At 34.3% G+C, this 19133-nt stretch overlaps 1 protein-coding gene across 7 annotated transcripts in view; it reads right to left on the reverse strand.

Moving 5' to 3' along the window:
- Positions 1–19133, reverse strand: part of LOC117206199 (DENN domain-containing protein 5B) — a 74358-nt gene that overhangs the window by 14208 nt on the left and 41017 nt on the right. For all 7 annotated transcript variants that reach the window (XM_033445328.1, XM_033445324.1, XM_033445326.1 and 4 more), the window contains exons 2-4: positions 17009–17118; positions 14818–15038; positions 107–301 (exon numbers count right to left, since the gene is read on the reverse strand). In XM_033445328.1, the coding sequence (XP_033301219.1) occupies positions 107–301; positions 14818–15038; positions 17009–17118 (526 nt within the window). The remainder of the gene's footprint in view (positions 1–106; positions 302–14817; positions 15039–17008; positions 17119–19133) is intronic.

Consider the following 19133-nt stretch of genomic DNA (forward strand, 5'->3'; position numbering starts at 1 on the left):
AATGGTTATTTCAAGGGTGAAAGTAGTTTATTAACGATCTTCTACATTATCAAACTAGCGAGAGATGAAGGAACGTTGTAAGATGATAAGTTAGATATACACTCACTTGTAGAGATTAGTCAGGAACGTTTTCGCGGCATGAAGGTAAGGCTGCTGGCATAGCAAGGATATCGATTTAGTCACTAGCAACTTGTCTTTGGTAGAGTCGTAGTAGCCTAACGCAGCACCTGGTGAATGTGCTGATAGCTTGAAATGCCGTGGCAACGATCGCGTGTTATGTCCATCCTGGCCTTTTCTTGCCCTGTTAACGCATTTATATTACATCTTCATGCATTCGATTCTGTTAATCTTTATTTAAATTGAATTTCTTTCATTATTTTACGCTAAATTGATAATCTCAAGTAATGCAGAATATTTAAAGTAAATTTCTACATGGAATATTAAGGGGCAAATAGCAAAACGAACCCATTAAAAGTATTTAAGCCTTTTAAGTATGTGTTTTATATACGGCATTTCTACACAAAAATCCTAGATCACGTACCAAATGGAGATGTTTTGTTTTTATGGATGAATATAAAAATATATCGCTGTCATTTTAAATTTGTTGTAACTTTTTAAAACGTTTAATTCAAGAATCATTGGTAATTTGTTAAAAAGGTATCAATCTACCTCGAAATAATTAATATTTGGTACCAATTTCTTTTGTCTTTCGATAGCAGAAGCCCTTCGTAGAATATTACCGAATAATTTTTTTTTATTAAACTCATTTCGTACATTCTGTGCAATCTTTAGTATCTTTAGTTTGTACAAGCTTTAGTATTTCCTTTCTCATGAAACATTCTATATATATTTTACAACATTTAAGTTAGGTAACGCTATTTATCAAACAATTTAAAAGAAAATTTATAAACAAGAAAAAAGCAACAAACACGGTAATAATTAAATATTCGCTTTTGCTAATATCATGTAAGAATATTTCCCGAATGAAAATATTTCATGTGAAAACATGATTAATTGGCAAAACGAGATCACTATCGTAGATGACTTAAGGCTTTTGCACAGTACTGTGTATTTATTACATATACTAATAATCTTCTGTTGTCATTCTGTTTCATATGTATATATCTCGATATTATAAATAAACAATATCTAAGAAACATTTTGGAATCGCTTATTCAATGAAAAAACGAAAACTCGAATAATTTAATAGGAAAGTAGAAATATATATTGAAAATTTTAATCAGATATTGTCACGTCTCGCGCTCCACACGACAAGTAACGTGATACGCCATAGCTCGCGAATAGCACGAGGCACACTCTAGACGAATGGAATTAAAAAACAGAAAACATAAAGGAAATAAAAGATACTATACGTATAAATACTTTAATATCGCAATAAATCAATAAACCAATACATAACATTATTATTGAACAAAATTAAAATCTAAGAATATCGAAATGGAAAAAAGGAACAATGAAACGTCCACTGATACGTACTGCCTTGCACGCGCTCTCCCCGCCACAATACAGGGTACACAGTACGATAAGTAGATAATGGAAGTTGAGATGCTACGACCTTCTTACACAGCATTAACAGCGACAAACAACTAGACGCGCCAAAAAATCAAGTATCGGCATCAGCAAAGTTATTCAGTTCAGTTATAGAGTTCAATCCAGTTAGTTGAAATTTTCGTCGAGTTGAATTAGAGTCAGTAAGAGCTCAGTCAGTTAAAAATTTGTCAAGAGTTAATATCAAGTTCAGAAGAACAGTAGTTTTTGCGAAGACGACAATTGTTTTAATATAGTCTTCGAGTAACGTCAAGAAATAGAACCGACCATTTATTAATCGTCAAAGATTCATACAGTCAGTCTTCCAACAACTATGCCAACTCAGTACGATATTCCAAGAATGCGATCGACCATACATACAAACAAGGTGAGAAGCTAAACATTGTAACACTTTCTTCTTCGATTTCGGACTCGTACTACATGTACGACTTCAATAAAATTATTCATTGACTATTATTGTCAATAATTAAGAAGATATCAGAAATATTTATTTATTCTAAGAGAACCTTAATCCTTCCCATCTTGCACATAGTGGGTAAGCCGAAACGTGGAATTTTATTTATCAGTTGTATTGATACGATAGTTAACGCTACCCATACGGTTATATTAACGAATTAAAACATTAAGGATACAACAGTTTGGAAATTCAAAATAGTGCTGCGCCTTAAAAGGGTGAGACAAGTTTTGAAAAAATCCATTCGGTTGTCGCGGAAGTAATTAGAGCAAAACCTCCTGGGATATTCGGAATAGTGCCACGCTCTAGAAGGGTGCGACAAGTTTTGAAATCATTCCATTTAGTCGTTTGCCTTGTTTCAAAAATAGCACATGAGAGTCTAACTAATCGAAATAATTAATAACTATTTCTGGTGGCAGCAACTACCGTTTTGATTTAAATATAATTTGAGAAACCCAAGATTCGACATCCAGAGTAACACATAACGGTTACGAACACCGAAGATCAAGACCAGATCGTAACAAATACAGATATTTTCATGTTTAATTGTAAAGGTTTATATTCCTTTCTTTGTTTGTGTCAAGATATTAAAGAGTACAATTAGTTTTTGTAGTTTGAAGCAATTGTTCGTATATTTCGCTATTATATAATGAGAAAGAAGACTGAGATAGAATGTCGATTATCTGAACAAGAAAGATAATAGCTCGATAAATCAATAATAGTATTCCTGTTCGACTATTCAGACAAAACTATTTCAATATTTCCAACAGAAGAACTCCTAATTACATTTCCAGATATATTTCACATTTGGAAGCTGTACAGGATGTTTTGCTTGATATATACATACAATGCAAAACAAAAGTATTATCGCATCATCACACACGGACCCCAAGTCTTCGTATAAAATTCTTTGTAAATCTGTAAAGAATGTGATTTTCTGTTTAATTTTTTTGTAAAATGTAGCTGTCGACTCTATATATACTAATATATAATATCTAAGTATACATTTAAAAAATAGTTATAATAAAGAAAAAGAAAGATAAAACACACATAAACGTCCGTTTTCAGCGGGACAAAAGTATCGGCACACTTATGATTTTGCGGTATAAATTTATCATAACATTTGATTTACTATTTAGTATGCAATTCGTTTTTTTATAACAGCTTTCAGACGATTAGGTATTGAATTTACTAAATTTTTTGTAATTTTTGGATTTTGTGCCATTCTTCAAGCAATGGTTTCTACAGTTCTTCTTGCTTAGACGTAATATGATGTGTTTTAATCCTTCTGCCTAATTCAGACCAAAGGTCCTCTACAGGATTTAGAGCTGAGGATTGTAGAGGAGTCGTTAAAATATCCGATGTATTAAAAATGATCCATTATTTAACAATATAGGCTATGTATTTGGAATAATTATCCTGTTGAACATAACAGTCTTGTCTTAAATTTCATTTTTCTCGCACTTTTGCTTTAAAATATTTAAATATCTATATTTGTGCATAGTATTATTCAATATGGTATGTAATAATAATGTAATGGTATATTCAATAAAAACAAACTCTCCTATAGCAAAAGACATTCCCCATATTACTACCCTGACACCGCTGCATTTGACGCTTTGAACAATCCTTTTTTTATCTAATCCTGTTGAGGTTTTATATCTCGGAATAGAGAGAGCAAACGCATGGATGAATGTATTATAGAAATTCTTTATTCAGAAATGTTAAAAATTAGGATTTCCAGTGGTTTCTATTCTATGTGATAATGTATTGATAGATGGATTTATTACAGTGGATTAAACAGAAAACGATGATTATTTAACGTGAATTTAATGCAGTAGTATGATATGACAACTCTCGATTAACGACTTTTGACTCTTGATTCTCGGATGGCTAACTGAACAACAACTGCTGCTGTGCCGAAATATATTGATGGCCGTTAGGCCTATTGAAGTTTTCCGACCCTTTCGGCTTGTTGGCATTTGCACTTTATCGTCGATATTGTCTGTATGTTGACGATCTTTCCGCGGTACTATAATAGAGACTAAAGAAGCCGCTGTAAAGAGAATCGTTGTGCCAAAAACTAAACACTAGAGATGTAGAGTTTTCCTAGAAGTGAGATTTACTTCAACAAATTCAGTATTCAGTTTTCGCTAATCTAAAACACGACCATCGCATTGAAAAATATTAAATTTAGTTTCATCTGGAAACAGTATTTTTTTCTAAAATGTTATATTTTTGTCTACATAATTAATAGTGAACTTCAATCTTTTATTATTATTGTTGTTGTTATTGTTATTATTATTACTGTTATTATATTGACTATCTTTTTTTTCTTGGTCTGTAAGCTCTCGAGGACATCCGCTTTGCGTAGCATTTATTAGATCGTATGCCAAGAAATCGTTCAATCACACTTCTTACGATAAAGCAACTATAATAATAATACTATACTAATATACTATAATAATGATTACAGCAATAAGTAATAATTTTTTCTATTTCCGAGCAAGATTTTCTTTGCTCATATACACATATATTTAATACATTTTAACATAATCTTTCTTTCAGCTATTGTTGTTTCTTTTCTCATTTTATTCAGGTTTCTTTTTTCTGCAAAACAATCTTACTAACTAAAAAACTGACTATCAGTTTGAAGGGTGAAACTTCCGCGACATAACAGATGTGCCAACATTGGGAATATTTAGAAAAGGATATTTAGAATATTTAAAAGGTGGAATACACGTAATAACAAATTTTTCGAGCGTGCCAATGCTTTTATTCCGCTGAAAACGGACTTTTATGAGTATTTTATCTATTTTCTTTATTATAGCTATCTTTAAATTTCATAATTCATAGTACAGTTAAACTTTAGAGTCGATAGTTGTATTTTGCAAAAATATTAAATGGAGAATCACATTCTTTACAGACCTGCAAAGAATTTCATACGAAGATACTTTTGTTTGATACTGTATCTGTATTGAATGAAACTGAAAACTTTTTTAATTAGTTTCACTTCATAAATATAATACTGTGCAGAAGTCTTACGATTAGGCTACATGTACATAGCTGATCTTATAATGTTAATCAAACATAATCTTTGAAATTGTCTTCACAGACTATTATAAAAAACGAATATTTAAACACTCTCTTCTTAGTGTCAAATCATTCCTTAGTTCAATAAATTTTTGAAAGTGTAATCAATATAAACTTGATATAAATCTTACAGAACATATATGCAATTGTTTGAAATGTGCCATAAAAGGAAAAGGTGTCAAAAAAGTAAATAGCTTTTGTAATGAAGTTTTTCTAAGTAGAATGGTAGAAAGTGGAAAATAAATTTATTAAAAAGTTGTTCGACAATATCCTCGAAAGGACAATGAATGTAATGCAATCGAGAACTTATTAATTCTTAGATTTATACTTCTTATCGAAAATTAATAATAAATGACTTTAAATTTTTTCAATAGAATTCAGATTAGAGAACATAACTATAATAATAATAATAGTAAATTTATCGTTCATTAGACTACATGCCTATTACAAGAAATTTGTTTGACATATATTATATAGTTTATGCTTACATACCTACATCGATAGATACTTGCATAAAAATTAATACTATTTTCTTAATCCTAACTTATAATCTAATTTATATTATTAACTAATTTATATTATTTATATTTATATTATATTATAATTTATGTAGTATCGTGGACGAAAGGCCTGGGCAATATCGGACGAACTATGAACAGTGTCGCGAGAGCCGAGGCGCCGTCGGGCCCATCAATGTGTCATCGGTCTTTTCAAGTGCATAGTTTCGTGGAAAAGACCTACGTGACCCTGGCCACGAGCGTCTGCAGAACACGTGTGCGGTGGGCCTAGGAAAAGGGCAATGGAATGCGACAACGGTCAGTCGAGAAACAGAGCGCGAGTCGGGAAACAGAGTGCGAGTCGAGAAGCCGAGTGCGAGTCGAGCGGAGACGGAGGTTGCGAGTGGCGTTGCCGAGAGAGTGTGGATTGCGCTGTGTTCTGTACGTTTGGTATGAATAGTTCAAGTTAAGCCACAATCGTCTTATCTGTCTGATTAACATCTCTATTGTCCACTTTTGTAAACATATTACATCACGATATTACATATTTTTGGGGGCTCAGCCGGGATTGGACAAGACAGAAAACGAAACGGTTTAACGGAGCTATTGGAGCTAATTGTGAATTTACCGGTACGCGGTGCGGTAAAAGACGATATCGTTGACTGTTTAAGTTTGTGTTGTGTGAAAAATGGCCAACGTCGGGGACGAACGATTGTCGGGTGAAGAGGGTTCGACGCTGGAGGAGCTGAGGAATAAGCTCGCGCGAATGAACCTCCCTATATCGGGTGCGAGGTCAGTGCTGATTGCAAGGCTGAATCGGGCGTGTAGGGCTGGACAATCGTATCGTAAGGGATCGACGGGCGGTGAAGAGCTAACCGGTCAACGAGATTTAGAAAATGTACAGAGAGCTGAGCGTGATTGCAACGAAGGTGAGGATGTTGAGAAAATGAATACGAAGGAGTTGAAGGAGCGCCTCGCTAGTTTGGGTTTAAAAACGACGGGAAGAAAAGTAGAGTTACGCGCACGGCTACGAGCGGCCATGGATGGTAACGACATATCGTCGGAAGAAGAAAGCGACGACGAAAGTGAGGATGAAGATGACAAGAAAAACGCAAGAGGATACAAGAGAGATACGCGAAGGGTGCATCAGGACCGTGACGAATGTTGTCGAAGGGCATGTGTTGGTTCGACACTGAGTTTTAGAGACGTCGAAGATGCATTAGAGTCGTTTAGTGGCAACAGAGGTGAAAATGTCGAACGATGGTTCGAGTCGTTCGAGGAAGTCGCTGATACGTGCATGTGGTCGGATGGGCAGAAGGCAGTCTACGCGAGGAAGCTGCTGAAGGGATCAGCGAAAATATTTGCGAGCTTCGAGTGTCACGCCAGGACTTGGCATGAGTTGAAGAGGGGGCTAGTGAAAGAATTTTCGAGGAAAGTCAACAGTAGGCAAGTTCATCAGAAACTTGAAGAAACAAAAAAGGAGAGTGATGAAGCATGTTTGGCTTACATGTACCGCATGCTCGAGATAGCCAGCCATGTGGACATGGAGGAGGAAGCAAAGGTGGAATACATAGTGGATGGAATAATAGACGACGAGAACAATAAGGCTGTATTGTACGGCGCTACGTCAATCAAAGAGTTGAGGAAGAGGTTAGTAATGTACGAAGAGCAGAAGAGTCGCAGAGCAAAGTCGATTGTGAAGTCGGCTAAAACCCAGAAGAACGGGAAGCCCAGTCAATCTGTAGATGCAATGAAGAAAAGAAGATGCTTCATTTGCGGTAGTGAGGATCATCTAAGTGTTAAGTGTCCGGAGAGGGGAGAAGGTGTTAGGTGTTTCAAGTGCAGCGGATTTGGACATATTGCAGCGAGGTGTACGGCACAACCGAAAGAGACTTGCGTAGTGTCAAGATCCGAAAAGGGGAAGTATGTGAAGGAAGTGGCGATAGATGATTGTAGGTTTGTGGCATTAGTGGATACAGGTAGTAACCTTACGTTCATACGAGCGGATGAGTATGCGAGGTTAGGATCACCACCTCTGGGAAACTGCAAACTTAGGTTCGATGGTTTTGGTTCTGTTGGCAATAGTACCTGGGGCGAGTTCACAAGGGTAATGACGGTCGACGGGTGCGACTTTACTGTCACTCTGCATGTTGTCTCGAATAAGGTAATGACAAGACACAGTCTACTCTTAGGTACCGACTTTTTAGACCAGGTAGAGTTGCGAGTCAAACGGGGCGAGGTGACATTTTTACGACTCGACGATCAGACCGACGATCACGAGGACGCGCCGGATGTACTGAGGGTAAACGCGATAGAACAATCCGACGAGATCGACTTGTCACATGTACGAGAATCTCATTACCGTGAAGCCATTCGGGATATTATTAAAGGGTATAGACCGGAGAAGAAGCGAGACGTCGGAATAACCGCAAAAGTAGTTTTGGAAAGCGACAAGCCGGTAGCGCGAAGACCGCGAAGACTGACGCCGTCGGAAAGAAAGGAAGAAGATGATTTGATGGAAGTGTGGACAAACGAGGGTGTCATCAAATCGTCAGACTCGGAGTATGCGAGTCCGATAGGTGTAGTTAGAAAGAAAGATTTGTGTGTGCGTGTGGCTAGATGGGCCTTGTTACTAGGCGAGATTAAGTATCAGGTGTGTCATCGGCCGGGGAAAAGTATGCAGCATGTAGATGCTCCGAGTAGGAACCCCCTGCCGAGCACTATGTATGTAACTGAGAGTGAAGACGGGCTGATTGCACGGTTGAGAAGGGCACAGAACAAGGACACTGAAGTCCGTAGGATTTGGGACGCCGCAACGTGCAGTCAGGCCGATGGGCAGGTAGTAAGAAACAATATCTTGTATAAGGAGTGTGAGGACGATGTGCTAATAGTAGTATCGAAGGCGATGCGGGCTCAGGTAGTCAGGCAAGCGCACGAGCGTGGGCATTTCGAGGTTACCAAAACAGAAGCTATGGTCAAGAAGGACTTCTGGTTCAAGGGGTTGCGCGAGAAGGGCGAACACATGGTATCCAACTGTCTTGACTGTAGCCTAACCGAACGAAACATAGGTAAGCTAGAAGGGAACCTGCGAAATTACAAGAAAAGAAGAAAGCGAGCGAAGCAGTACCTGAGGAAGGACCCGTGCACACCTCGATTTTATGAAACCTTGGGTCCTAAACGCCGAAAGTGACGCATCTGATGACAGCGAGATAAAAGGCAACATCTGAGGGCAGATGTTATTGCAGGATGGCCGAATGTAGTATCGTGGACGAAAGGCCTGGGAAATATCGGACGAACTATGAACAGTGTCGCGAGAGCCGAGGCGCCGTCGGGCCCATCAATGTGTCATCGGTCTTTTCAAGTGCATAGTTTCGTGGAAAAGACCTACGTGACCCTGGCCACGAGCGTCTGCAGAACACGTGTGCGGTGGGCCTAGGAAAAGGGCAATGGAATGCGACAACGGTCAGTCGAGAAACAGAGCGCGAGTCGGGAAACAGAGTGCGAGTCGAGAAGCCGAGTGCGAGTCGAGCGGAGACGGAGGTTGCGAGTGGCGTTGCCGAGAGAGTGTGGATTGCGCTGTGTTCTGTACGTTTGGTATGAATAGTTCAAGTTAAGCCACAATCGTCTTATCTGTCTGATTAACATCTCTATTGTCCACTTTTGTAAACATATTACATCACGATATTACATTTATATTAATTTATATTATATTTAACACTAGGTTTACGGGACCAGTCAATTTGACGGATTTCAAACTTTGAAATGAAATATCCCAAAAACCATAGTATTCATTTTAACCATTTTGCATCGTAAATTAATCGTTTCATTTAAAGAATTTATACACACAATTATTTTTTCCTAGGCTTTCTTATTTTTGAAATCTGTATGTAGTATACCTATCTCTACGAAACCCGTCAAATTGACAGGCTAGTTGATTTCATAAACATTATTGTCCATTATTATTTCCCATTATTGTCTCCGCTTATTGTAAGTATTTACAATAGGATAATTGAATTTGGGCACAGTATTTTCTTTTTTTTTTTTTTACCAATCCCCCTTTTCTAGCAAACACGAGTAAATCCAGGAGATATAATAAAGTATTGAATAAAATTGTCAACATTAATGAAGATTGTTCTGAGGATACCTCCGTAGAAGATCAATATGAATTAGGCTAAAGCGAAGCTGACAGTGAAAGTTCTGAATATACTGAAAGTGGAGAGACAGAAGGATCTTCGGGTAGTGAAGAGGAAAACTTCTTGAAAGTGTATCGTAACAAGAAAAGGATGCGTATTTTTTCTAGTTCTGACTCCGAGGATGAAAGGACGAGCATCCAAGCACATCCCAAAATGTAATGGGTGAAACTGAAATTGCAATTGACGGGACACAGTGGATAAAACTGAAAGCAGACGGATCTAGGGGTAGGACGCCCGTTCGTATGATATTCAAGGATATCGCAGGGCTTACTGGCTATGCTAAGAGAAATATTATGTCGGGTTGTGTAACTAGTGCTTTCGAATTGATAATTGACAGACACATAATGGAACACATAAAAGATTGCACTGAAACCGAGGCGCATCGAGTTTTGAAAAAAGACTGGACAATCACAGTTGCTGTGTTGCGTAGTTTTCTAGGAATTCTATATGCCCGGAGCGCATATGAAGCGAGATCATTGAAAGCCGAAAGATTACAAACAGATAAATTTGCGCTGATATTCGAAAAATGGAACAGATTTATAAGTAATAGCCAGGCTTGTTACAAGCCATATGAAAATATCTCAATAGATGAACAATTATTTCCAACGAAATAAACCTCATAAATTTGACATTAAGTTTTGGTTAGCAGTTGACGTCCAAACAAAATATATTTTGAATGGTTTTCCTTATATGGGGAAATATGAAACTCCATGCTCAAGGGAAAAAAGGACAAGATGACATTGTTTTCCTCAAATTTATATAAATCAGAAAACTGCACGCTTACTGTGTATAAAAGTAAACCTAACGTAAAAGTCCTCCTTCTAAGCACCAAACATACAGGTATACAAGTAGAAGACAATTATAAACGTGCTCCAGAAACCATTGCTTTTTATAATAAAACAAAGTTTTAGCAACAAACAAACAAAGTGAAAGCAACGATTTTCCGATGGCCCCTTCAAGTTTTTTTCAATATTTTAGATTTGGCAGCGATAAACACGTGTATATTATGTAAAGAGTGCACCCGATCGAAAATATCCAGAAAGGAGTTTATATTTTGCCAAAGATCAGACGCTTCGTTTCTGTCACCTTTAACGTCAGAAGTGCGAAAAAGTTACCAAGTGGCCTACTGCAAAAAAGAAAATAGAAGCAATAATTGTTGTATATATTGCATAAAGATCGTATGCGGAAAATGCACAAACAAAATTCAGTATATTTGTAAAAAATATACTCAATAAATATGATTACCCTATATCGTTAATATTATTGTTATCATTTCCATGATAATTTAAAAAAAAGACTTTTTACTTATTAACAATTTATCTAAACGTGGAGCCTAATATTGTTCAATTAAGACTTAATTTGAATAAATCGATTTTTTAAAGAAAATGCGTATTTTCGTTTATCCGTCAATTTTTTTTTTTATTTAGTTGTTTACATTCACAATTTGTCCGATTTGGACATTTGGTAGAATTTTCCGTCAATTTGACAGGTGCTCGTAGAGATAGGTATATAAGAAACGCCCGTAAACCTAGTGTCAATACAGTAGAAATTTATCCTTGAATCTTAGTTCCGACAAAATGATAGTTACACGATTAATGTCCGATGCCAACCCAATTATTTTCATTAATGCCTGGATAAAGTACACGAACTCTTTTGCTTACTGGATGTCTCTTAAAATCAGCATTTGTGGAAAATTCCATCTTTCTCCTCTCGCTCTATTGAGCTGTGGGTATACACTTAAAAGATGATTCAAATTTTCTACTTTGTCCATATTACAAAGTCGGCAAAACTCAGTCATTTAATTTTAACGTACTTCCATTATCATAGTTAATCCACGTCTCGTGCCTAGTGGACAACCTTATTTGAGCTATAATTCTGCTATATACCCTTTGGGTCTTCAATTTTGGGTATTCTTCACAGTTGGGCTTCGTTAGATTTTTAATATATTACAAATTGGCCAGATTTCAGTGTTTTTGTCGGTCCTCTGTGAAAAATTTAGTTTCCACTCTATTGCTTAAAAAATATACCAACTCCGAAAATTTATTTTCATGATTCAGAAATCCAGCAAACAAATTCCATCAAATACCTTAGTCTTCATTTGGACAACAAACTAAACTAGAAAATCCATATTCGAGAGAAAATTAAACAAATAAAAACTAATAGAAAAACTATTAAATGGCTCATAACCAGAAACTCCAAGTTGAATACAAACAGTAAAATAAGCTATAGATCTACAAAACAATTACCAAACTCATATGGACATATGTAATTCAACCCTGAAGCATGGCTGTCAAATCCCATATAAAGAAAATAGAAAATCTACAATTCTAAGAACAACATTATACACATTGAGATATGTAAGAAACAATGACATAAAGAAGATTAACTAAAAATCCCAACAGTGGAGTACATTAACACAGAGTAAAAAGCCATCTTGCTAAAAGTTGCTATTCAAGCTTATCCAGATGTCTCAAAAGGAAACACTTTTTACATCTACTTACACCTAATAACCGACATATGGTTTCATACCGATACAACGTTAACTTTCAAATAAATAAATAAATAAAATAAATGTAAGTAATTGTAACTATACAATTAGATACAGTTAGTAAAAAAAAACATCTAAAAAAAGATCTATTCCTTATATTAGGTAATTGATTTAATAATTCTTGTCTACTGGTTATTTGTGGAACGTCTCCTCCGTTTATTTCTCTTAATTTATCTTGTAATAAAATGTGCCAACTGCAACTTCTGTAGTTGAATATGCTACTACCAAATACTACTCGCATGTAGCGTTGCTGATGTCACTTGAATAGATGTAGTCTTCGTTCCCAATTTCGCATTTTGCTCTACCTTTGCTCATGAAATAGTTAGCCGTCCATCCGAGAAGTCCTGATGCATAAGAGTGTACTCCTAAATATGTATACGTTTTTATTACTTCTAGTGTTGACTCGTTATACCTGTATTCTTTAACTTGTTTCTTTTTCTTCCTTGCTTTTTGGACAATTATTATTTTTGACTTATCTATGTTTACTGTTAAACCATTTTCATAAACATACTGTAACAATGTTCGTTGCGAAATCTCTATCTCACTTGTCCTTCTCCCACAAATCCTTCAATACACTTTATGACTTGTCCTTCATCCACAAATGTACCTCTTAACGATACGTTCTCGTCAATAGTTTTAATCACTCTTATCATCACGAACTCAGTTTCATGCAAAACGGCTTTGAGAATTTTGAAAAATCTATGAATGGTGCTAGTAATTTCCCATTTCTTTTCTTTAGGGTGCTTTTGGAGTGCATTTTCTTTTAGTCGGAGTATTTTTTTGGTATTCAACATTAACAGGTTATCTTTGCACCCCTTTGTTTACTCTAACTCTTGCTTGTCCTTCCGGAAGGATTTCATAATTATTATAATTTATTACAATAATATAACTCTTGCAAATGGTTTTAACAACTTTTTCCTATGTTGAATCACAATCTGTTTCATGAATACAACATTCTGATTAATCGTTTCCTTGATAATTTAATTTAACCCCTTAACCTACGATTTACGTATGAGAATTTTGGTCCGAAAACGTAAACAAGCTATTGTATGTAGTATCGTGGAAAAGGGCTTACGAAATATCAAGTCAACCATAAACAATGTCGCGAGAGCCGAGGCGCCATCGGGTCCAGTTCCGTTGGGAGTGTCAGTTGAGAAGTCAGAGAGAGTCAATGGAGAAGCCTCAGAGCGTGAGTGGAGAAGCCAGAGAGTATGAATCGGGAAATTGAGAGCCGAGTATGATAATAAGACGTACGACGATATTGTAATCAGTTTTTTGTATTGAGTACTGCTTGTTATACTAAACTTAACTCCTAATAAAACATCATTATTTGTCCTCACTCTAAGACCCATTTAAGTTACTACGTATATATTATATATTATATTTTGCCTGATCATCGTACTACGGGCTATGCCCGTAATATTTACGTTTGGTCCAATCACCTAATACGGGCTATGCCCGTGATATTTAGGTTTGGCCCGGTCATCGTACTACGGGCTATGCCCATAATTGTAGGTTAAGGGGTTAAATGTTACATGAAGCCAGCAAAAAACCAAATTATTACTTAAGAATATGTACATAGATATTTCGGTACTTCTAAATTATTACAGATATATAAAATATGTTTTAAATGAAACACTTCAATCTAATTTTAGCTTTTGAACTTATCTCAGGCAACCATATACATATTGTTAATAGATATTAACAAAGGCAATAATTGATATTAGTTAGTACAATTAAAAGAGCAATAATCGAAGGTGAATGAATACTAGTCCTACAGAGATCAATAATCATTCAATGTTGGTGTGTTATCGCGATTGAAACAACTATATGTTTCCAGCTACATTCTAAAAGTTTATGTAGATTTTATGAAGTGTTAGATATTTATTAGTAATAAACGGAATTCCTGAGTAGTAGATATATATCTTGTTTTAATTTGAATTTTTCAGAGAATTTGAACCTACTTATAACAGGCAATAACAATAAAGAAACGTTCTTCGATCATATTTTTCGAAATATAAAAAAATATCAATCTTTAAGCGAATTGCGACAACTGTCCAAATACTTGTGCACGGTATCGTACATAGGTAAGATTTAAACTCCCTTCTGACACAATATTCCCCATACGACACAAAAAATATTAATCGATCTACTATAGAATGATCTAAGTTGATCACTAGACCCCAGATTTCTATGCATTGATAAGAAATTTGAAGGTACTGAAATGCACAAAATGCGTATGATGTGCAAAAACCTATAATGTATTCAAATTAGAATATTCGTTATATTATTTACTAAACAAAATGTTCCTGTGTCTCGTTTCTCTAATCGTATTCATAAAAATAAGAATTCGCATAAATAGGTGCAATCTGCTAATCACGTTATCCTTAACGTAACAAAAGGATCAACAGCATCATGGAGGAACTCAAGCAAAGGAAAATAAACAACGGAAAGAAGACTCACGTTGGTGGTGTACCGTTTTGCCCGCTGCTCAATTCCGTGATGTGCATCGCCTGCAGAGTTTGCATAGCCGCGCATATCTTGCGATTCCGGCACTCCTCGTAGAAAACAAGACTGAACCCGTAGGTTCTGTGCCCGTCCTCCTTGGTGAGCACGAACGAGTGAAACGTTGGTTCCACCGAGTGTTTCTGGGTTCGGAATCTCAGGCCGCTTGGCAGGCAGAGCTGCAAGATTGAATATCTAATGAACAGACGTTGCACACAACGCCTTTTCATTTCTTCACTACTTCTTTTCTTCGGCTTTTCTTCCTCTACTTTTTACCATTCGCAACTAGGACGCGGTAGCCTATATAACGCTGTTGATCGCGAACAATGTGTACCCAGTTTACCGTATATACGTCGAGTATTTTGCACTCTTAATTTTACGTCCCAGTAATTCTGTTAGAGCTTGGCGAAAAGTACCTACCGTGCCTTTTCCTTTTTCTATATTCGAGGGTGTTTTCGAGAGAAGCCACTCGAGGTAAGTTTCGTGGAATCGGATAGATAAATGAAAAATGGTTTCTCTATTTTAAAAGAACTTTTTAATTGTTACGAAAATAAATATTTCATCTCAAAATCAACTAAAAACGTTAAATTTTAAAAAATCCTGTTAAAGAAAATGAAAAATATAGCTGAGCATCTTGTCTCTTCGTGTAAGGTATCAAATTTATCTAAAAAAAAGTCATTGATAATGTAAAAATAAAATTAAAAATATGAGAAATATAATTTGTATAAAATGTTAAAGACAGGAATATAGCATATATTCTTTAGGCATTCAAACGACCAACTGCGAAAATATCTTTACTATATGTATATAAAATACTTTATACTTTTAATCTTTCAATTTACTGATTCTATCAAACTTTGTCAAAAGCACTGTTCCTCTTCTTTCTTCTATCTTTAACAAAATTTTCAACGGAACTACATGAAGTCACGCAATAGAAATGGTTGAATAAATAAAGAGCAGTGATGTTTTTTCTGAGTGAGTATATTCCCCGGTAAGGAACTTTTAAGAAAGTATAGTTTGAGAAACATATATTTTTCGCGGGCACTTTTAGGACGTATAGAGTGTTGAATTTTTATAATAATTATACTTTATTAGTATTTTATAGGTACGTTTAAAAATACATAAATTGACGAGTAGAGTAAAAATATGTAGAAATTGGCATTATTAATATGATTCTCATTTTAGTTTTTAGATCGTGAAAAGATGCATTAGTATGTTATCTGATGAAGTTTAGAAAGTATTAATATAAATTTACAAGATTTATGTGAGTTTCATGTCTACTTGTAACTCTAATACGAATTTGTGCTATCTTCAAATGACGAACATAATAATAATAATTCTTTTTTAATTTCAATATCGTTTAGCATATAGGGTACAGGATATAAGATATCGATTAGGAAATATTATACTTATACCGAAGATGCTAAAACATGATCCATTAAAACATTAGGTGCAAACCTTTTGACTGTTATTGTTCTCTTTTTTCTTGCTCTCATTGGTGCCCTTTGTTTTTAGACTTTGATGGTTAATTACTGTCTATATTTTTAACATTATATACTGAGACATTAAATGGTAAATGGTAAATACATATAAAATTTCATAGTTTTATCTGTACCATTCAAGAAATAATGGTATGATCATATAATGATGTGACAACATCATACACTGATCAATTATGTAATTATGTAATTCGTATGAAGATTGGTAGAACATAATTGAAAAAAATTTCGTTTATATTAAGCTAAATTTTCTTTATAATCGCTTAAAACCATTATTTCTTTGTACTTTTAAATAAAACATGTTAATTGTTTCAACTTTTGATAATTATAATAGCCAATCATTTGTTCTTTACGTTCTCATAGTGCATTCACACTTTGAAAGAAGAAATTGATGAAAACTGTTATTGAATATCACTCTACCAAACAGTATTTAGAAATACCCCATAATGATTATTAAAAGCATGCAGGGAAGGAAGAAAATCACATATGGTCCAAATGATCTGTGATAAAGTTCTAGGTAATACGTAATTCCCTAGTTTCTAAGGTTAACAAAAATTAAAATCAATTCGTACGAATATCGTAAAATTTTGCAAAAATTGTGTTTCTCACATTATGATTCTCAGAAACGATAATTGTTGTTAATAACGTACCATGCATACAGCGTGTTCGTCGAAGGGGTTCCATGGTACAGAATCAGGATAATGTCCCAAAACTTTGCTTTTATACGCTCGGTCCAGAGGTGTACATTGTAAGGAGTCACCTGAAATAAAGAGGACAATATTTTGTTAAATTTCTAAGTTATATAAAACATTTTAATCACTCGCGTGCATGTGCATGTACATAATTACCCACATATAATTATGATATAAAAAGGATAATAATACAAAAAATTTATGTTTTCGTAATATTTTTTCTCTCCTCGGATTTCATGCTATTTTCTTCGCAATAAACATTAATTTATATTAGTTTGCTCTAGTTCTGTCTAAGTTAAACAAATCCAACGGATCCTTTCTTTTTCAAGGACGTTGGGCCAAAAGATAAAAATGCATGTATTGTATTATATTACATTATATTATATTACATTATATTATATTACATTATATTATATTACATTATATTACATTATATTATATTATATTACGTTATATTACGTTATATTACGTTATATCATGTTATATCATGTTATATCATGTTATATCATGTTATATCATGTTATATCATGTTATATCATGTTATGTTATGTTATATCATGTTATATTATATTATATTATAACGAATATTCATTGAAGAAATATTATTTCTTTAATAATTAATGTATAAAGATGACAACATTTATGAAAACTGAATAATTTAGTTATTTTTACCTATACTGATTAATCCTCGACTGATATTGATGCGTTAAATGACCATAACTAACTAGATTAGATTCCTTATCTTTAAGGTATTCAGGGTATTTTTATTTTGTTGTGTATGTTATATATCGCGTAAAATATAGAACACAAAATAAATTTAATATTTTAATATTAAGCAATCCCTATTTCTAATTGTAGTGGTTATTTATTTCCCAACGATAGCAGTTGAGAGATAAAATCAGATAAGTGCATTTATTAATCAATTTTTTAGTTTCCTTACAAGCATCGACTTTCTTTTAATACTAGATCTGCCAACTTTTCATATGCAATCAAATATATTGTACATAGTTAACTAAGAGTAAATATTAATATTAAAAAATATATGTACATACTTACACGATTTTGTAATTAGAAAGACAAAAAATCTGATATTAATCATTTTGATTGGTTTGGTAGTTCTAGTGTTAATTGTGTTAAACATTTATTAATAGTGATTATGTTCCTTAAAGAAACATGAACAATTTAGGCGATGCAACTAATATGTTCATCGTTTGACTTTTTGATTACTTGTAATAAATCTTTACAAAACTGTTAATTATTCTCCATTCCAAAGAAATTAATTATTTTGTACCGGCAAACTAAAAAAAACTGCATGTGTTAGAGATTAATTAAATTCACATGTTATGCGTACATTGTCTTCAAGTAAGTTAAAAGCCTGACATTTATAATCATAAACAACACGTTATGAAAATGATGAGTTGTAATGCTTGTTACGATAAGTGGAGACCGTGACCTTTTAACCAAATACTTAAACATGTTCTTCTCTTTAATCAATCTTCGAGTCTTTTCTTAGAGCTAAACGAGGTAGAATCTACACATGTTACAAATTTGTTCAAAATTTGTTCTTTCCGTTTCTTATAAAATTTTATATTATACTTGAATAATATTCAATGTCACACTAGAAAACAAAAAAATTACAATAACGTAACACAATTATTTGTCAGGAATTGCACGACTGCAATCTTCTGTGTAAATATTTTTAGCATATTGAACAATAGAAGTTGCGTTGATCTTACAGTAATTGCATATCATAATCACAATAAAATGATATATTTTTTATGATCTTAAATGTGTGTACTATCTTATTTTAATGATAGTTATAATACATGGACTTTAAAAAAATAAAAACCTAACCTAGGATATTAAATTTAAAAATTGAATTTAATCGCATCATAATATTTTATCCTATACAGCTACGACGATTATACAGAATGAAACCATTACAGTTCGAGGCCCCGCATATTAGCGACAATTTGTCCTGCGATAGTTTTATCGTTTACGATTAGGGCAACCGTCCATATGAATGTGCGCGTATATGACGACACGGTTACTGGTCTTCTATTTTTGCTCTGGGTCGCATCAA

Source organism: Bombus bifarius, unplaced genomic scaffold, assembly GCF_011952205.1.
Source record: "Bombus bifarius isolate JDL3187 unplaced genomic scaffold, Bbif_JDL3187 scf7180000007998, whole genome shotgun sequence".
NCBI lineage: Eukaryota > Metazoa > Arthropoda > Insecta > Hymenoptera > Apidae > Bombus > Bombus bifarius.